Source organism: Lontra canadensis, unplaced genomic scaffold (genome assembly GCF_010015895.1).
Source record: "Lontra canadensis isolate GAN:19392208 unplaced genomic scaffold, GSC_riverotter_1.0 scaffold8, whole genome shotgun sequence".
In the NCBI taxonomy this organism is placed as follows: Eukaryota; Metazoa; Chordata; class Mammalia; order Carnivora; family Mustelidae; genus Lontra; species Lontra canadensis.
In genome coordinates, this window is record NW_022631002.1 from 13,433,631 (window position 1) to 13,438,492 (window position 4,862).

The following is a 4,862-nucleotide window of genomic DNA, read 5'->3' on the forward strand; positions in this document are numbered from 1 at the left end:
CTTTGATTAATTATTAAAGGATCCTTTCCAGAAATCTATATTTCACAGTGTCTCTTTGTTTGGTGCCCCAGAGGTTTTGACTCCCCTGGGCAGTGCAGGGCAGGTTAGGAGCACGCATTCTTTTAATCAAGCAGAAGGGCAGATTGTAAATCAGTTTTGGGAAGGAGAACCCGAGGGTGGGGTTTTGGGAAGGAGAACCAGAGCGAGCAAGCAGCCCTGCTCCCACACAAAGCTGAGGATCTGGAAATAGATGGTGCTATTCCCACTTTGAAGACCACTGACCCAGACGGACCTCCAGCTTCAAGGATATTTTTTGGGCTGGAGAAAGGCAGATAGAGCAGGCTCCACCACTGACCTGCTTTGGAATTTAGCCTTCTTGTTCTAATCTGGCAAGCTGAGCCAATGTCTAGTTTTCGGTTTCCTTCCATAGTGTTCTGAGAATTAAGCATGAGAAATAGTTACTACTACTACTATTACTTAGGTTTCGAATAGTACTTCTAAATTTCCAAAAGGCTTTGAGGTCTGGACCTTATGTTTTCCTCACAACTGTCCCTCAAAGGCAAGTCTTCTCTCTGTGGGACAGATGTGGGTCATGGAGATCCAGGGCAAGACTTGGCCAAAGATCTCACAGCAGATAAATGTCTTGGTTGGGAATAGCACCTTCTTTCTCCACATGCATCCACAGAGCATGAAGAAATCACCAATTACATCAAATACCAGCAAATTAACAGAAAGTATAAAACATATCCAGTATGTATACTATATTTACAATATATACTCTATCTAAGTTTATGGATTTTTATAAAATACCATTTTCATGAAATAACAGAGGCCCATGACTATTCTCAGTCTGTCCCATCAAACTGTGACTCAGTTAACTGAAAAGCAGAAAAAAAAAAAAAACCACCATAAAGCTCCCCAAAGCAGTTTCCATCCCAAAAGGCACATTCATTTTTCACTGTCCAGTGATCTGTGTTACACTTTGTACTTCTGTAAGCACCCTGCAAGATGAGCATTCCCAGGGTAGAATGATAACTTAATGATAATTTAACAAGGAAGTTATTTCAGGATAAATTATTAATTTTTTGCTTCATTTGAAACAAAGTTTTAGTTTATTTTTTGGCTAGTAATTCAAAAGGTATTACAAAAGAACGAGTTTCCCTTCCACCTCTTTACCTCCCCATACATAATCAATGAGAAAGAATTGAAATCATGAAATCTGTTGTAACCCCGTATATCCCTTGGGCAACATGAAAAAGATATTTGGGGCTAATCTGTTGTTCAGGAAGTGTTTGGATATTGAAGACCTTCATTTATGGAAGACTAAGTATAGAAAGTTGGCAGCAGGGCAGGGCTGGATGGACAGTAGGCGGGATGAAGACAACCTTGGAGCAGCACTTGGAGGACACAACGCAGAATCAAGCCATTGTTGGAGTCCTGGGCACAGATGTGCAAGGACTTAATCTGGGCTGCTGTGGGATGCCATCAGAGGAGCATGCTGGGGTGATATCTGTTCTAGTCCAGCAAGCAGCTACGCTAACCTCAGACCTCACCAATATTCCTGTGGTGTGTCTGGAATCCGATAATGGGAACATGGTTCCCCTCTCTTCGTCGGCTCTGCCTGCACAGGTGGCAGCCATCTATTACTGGGCATCATGGCTGCCCTCAGACCTCTGGTGAAGCCCAAGATCATTAAAAAGAAGACCAAGAAGTCCATCCAGCACCAGTCAGACCGATAGGTCAAAATTAAGCGCAACAGGCGGAAGCCCAGAGGCATTGACAATAGGGTGCGCTGAAGATTCAAGGGCCAGATCTTGATGCCCAACATTAGTTACCTGAGAAACAAAAAAAATGTTAACTGCATTAACTACACTCTGCAAGGAAATCCCTTGCGGAGTTCCTAGTCCACAATGTCAAGGAGTTTGAAGTCCTGACAGGCAACAAATCTTACTGTGCGGCGACTATATATATATATATATAACCACAAAGCCATTGTGGAAAGAGCAGCCCAACTGGCAGTCAGAGTTACCAATCCCAATGCCAGGCTGTGCCGTGAAGAAAATGAATAGTCAGCTTGTGTACACGTCATATTTGCATTAATAAAACCCTAAAACTACAAAAAAAAAAAAAAAAGATAATGACGGGGCACCTGGGTGGCGCAGTGGATTAAGCCTCTGCCTTCGGCCCGGGTCATAATCTCAGGTCTTCTGATCGAGCCACGTGTTGGGCTCTCTGCTCAGCAGGGAGCCTGCTTCCTCCGCTCTCTCTGCCAGCCTCTCTGCCTCCTTGTGATCTCTCTCTGTCAAATAAATAAATAAAATTTAAAAAAAAAAGATAATGGAACGTGATGATCCAGAAATATGATGGCATCATAGTGGCATTGTACAAAATGACCTCTTGATATCTCATATAAGTTCACCTACAGCCTGTCACAGGGGCTCAATGTTAATTACCTTGTAGAACTATTAAAGTTCCAGCAGTGAGGCCATTTCTTTAGTGTGTATTGGGCACTTTCCTATTAATTTTAGAGTAAGTTGCTTTTGGACCCTCAATGGACTGACTTATCAAAATATTAGTCAGAAAGGATCATGTTTTGAAGCAGCAGGTCCATGTCACTTTGTACACAGAATTTTTATATGTTCAATAAGCCTGGTTGGAAGATAAAATAAAAGTTAGCAGCAGGGTCTAGTCAAGGGTCAAGGTAAACAGTGACACACATCATAGAAGCATAAAAGAGGATGAGGGACAAAGATTAAAATAATGAGTCTTGGAGAACTGAATCATAACTGGGAGTTACGGGTGAGTCCAAAACAGGAACAGGAGTTTCCAGAAGTCCACAGAGCAATTGAGAGCAGAATAAATCCAGGTGCCCAAGACCAGTGAAACAAAGTGGAACCTAGACACAGAATCCAATCCCAAGATGGCCCCTTTTCCCTGAGCTGCCCCAGAGACAGACTGCCTCGTGACCTGGAGCCCCTGCCCCTGCCTTCCAAAAGTTATGTATGACCTAAACTGCTTCATGAGTAGAGAACCCTGAAATTTTAGAGCTGCTAAGAAACTTAAATATTACCTAGTACATCTAATACTCAAGCAATTTGATCCCTGGGCCCCATAATACTCTTAAAGACGTTGAGGACCCCAAAGAGTTTTTGTTTAAATGTGGGCCACTGATATTGACCATCTTAGAAATTAACACCAATAAAATTTTTAAGTATTTGTTAATTTATTTTAAAATAACAATAGTAATCACATTACGTCCTAACATAAACAATATGTTTTACGAAAAACAACCATATTTTACAAAACATTAAAAAATGAAGTGAAAACATTGGCATTCTTTTACATTTGTGGAAATCTCTTTAGTGTCTGGATTAACAGATGACAGCGGGATTCTTATCCCTACTTTTGCATTTTACGTGTTTGATAGCACATGGCATGTAACCTTGAGAAAATCAACTGTAGGCACACAAGAGTGGTTTTCAGCGTACAGACCTCTTGAAGGGCTTTGGGAAGCCCAGTGGCTCCTGGACTATGCTCTGAGAACTACTGATCTGGTATAATTTGGGACTGCAGTTTCCTGTCATGCCACTTATTAGCAATGTGATCTCTGCCGTGCGACTTAACCTCTCTACGCCTTGCCTTCCTTAACTGTAAAGTGCAACTAAAAACAAAAGTTCTCTTTTATGACTACTTGCACTCCTACGGATGTTGCAGCCTCACAGTCATTTAGGTAAATAAATGAGGTGATGGATACCTGTAAATGTATAACACAAGGCTTGGCTCAAAAAAATGACTCTCCCTACTCTCGTTGTTAGTGGTTGTCACTAATTACATTCCAAGCAATGTGCCAGGCACCAATGGTCACATCAAAGTGAGTAGGAAGACGGCCTGAGTTGCTTAAGAAGAGGGGAGGTAAGATAAATACACGTCTATACAGAACAAAACAGATTATGCCAGGAATGATACAAAAAAAAGGAAGAGGCCACATTCACTCATTCATTCATTCACCAAATATTAATCAATTGCTCCCCACACGCCAGAAGCGACAGCCAGGAGGGGGCTAATGTAGAGGAACCAAGTGAGGGAGAGGGCAAGTGGCAGGAGGAGGGGGGCCACGAAGAGACAGGGGTCCCCCATGTACACATTGTGTAGGCCTTCACAGGCCAATGTGATTGGGGATATAAGGAAATATTTCATGAGAAAGTGGCATTTGAGAAATTGGGAAGAGGTGGGATTTGGAAACAGAGTTGATATACACATTTTTTAATTCACTTGTTCAAAAAACATTTGATTTTCTTGCTGAGTCTGCTCCATGTTGCATGAATAAGAGTCCCTACTTTTGTTTTTAAGTTCTTTTTTAAAAGATTTTATTTTTTTATTTGAGAGACAGAGAGATCATGAGCTGGGGAGGAAGGGCAGAGAGAGAGAGGGAAGCAGATTCCCTGCTTAGCACGGAGCCCAGCACGGGGCTCAATCCCAGGACCCCAGGATCAGGACCTGAGCTGAAGGCAGATGTTTAACCACTTAACTGACAGCCACTCAGGTGTCCCAGGATCCCTACTTTCAAAGAGGAAAATTTTGCATTTGTTTTTATTATACAAGGAATACACGTTCACTTGAAAAATTAGAACATACAGGTCAGCAAAAATGAGAAAATAAAAACCACCCGCAATACCTTTCTCCAGAGGGAATCCCTCTAGAGCCAGGATGAGAGTGTGGCCAATGGCACAAAATTTAAAGGGGGCGGGCAATGCTAAAAAATTCAGTCATCAAGATAAATAATATTTTATTTTTTAAAGATTTTATTTATTTATTTGACACAGAGAGATCACAAGTAGGCAGAGAGACAGGCAGAGAGAGAG

The 4,862-nt window shown here is 41.8% G+C and overlaps 1 protein-coding gene across 1 annotated transcript; it reads left to right on the forward strand.

Annotated features, from left to right (window-relative positions):
• The first annotated feature begins 1,374 nt into the window (after positions 1 to 1,374).
• On the forward strand, positions 1,375 to 2,401 carry LOC116865968 (ragulator complex protein LAMTOR5-like). Its single transcript, XM_032854624.1, has 2 exons — positions 1,375 to 1,593; positions 2,345 to 2,401. The coding sequence occupies exons 1-2, from the start codon at positions 1,375 to 1,377 to the stop codon at positions 2,399 to 2,401; spliced, it is 276 nt and encodes a 91-aa protein (XP_032710515.1).
• Positions 2,402 to 4,862: the final 2,461 nt, after the last annotated feature.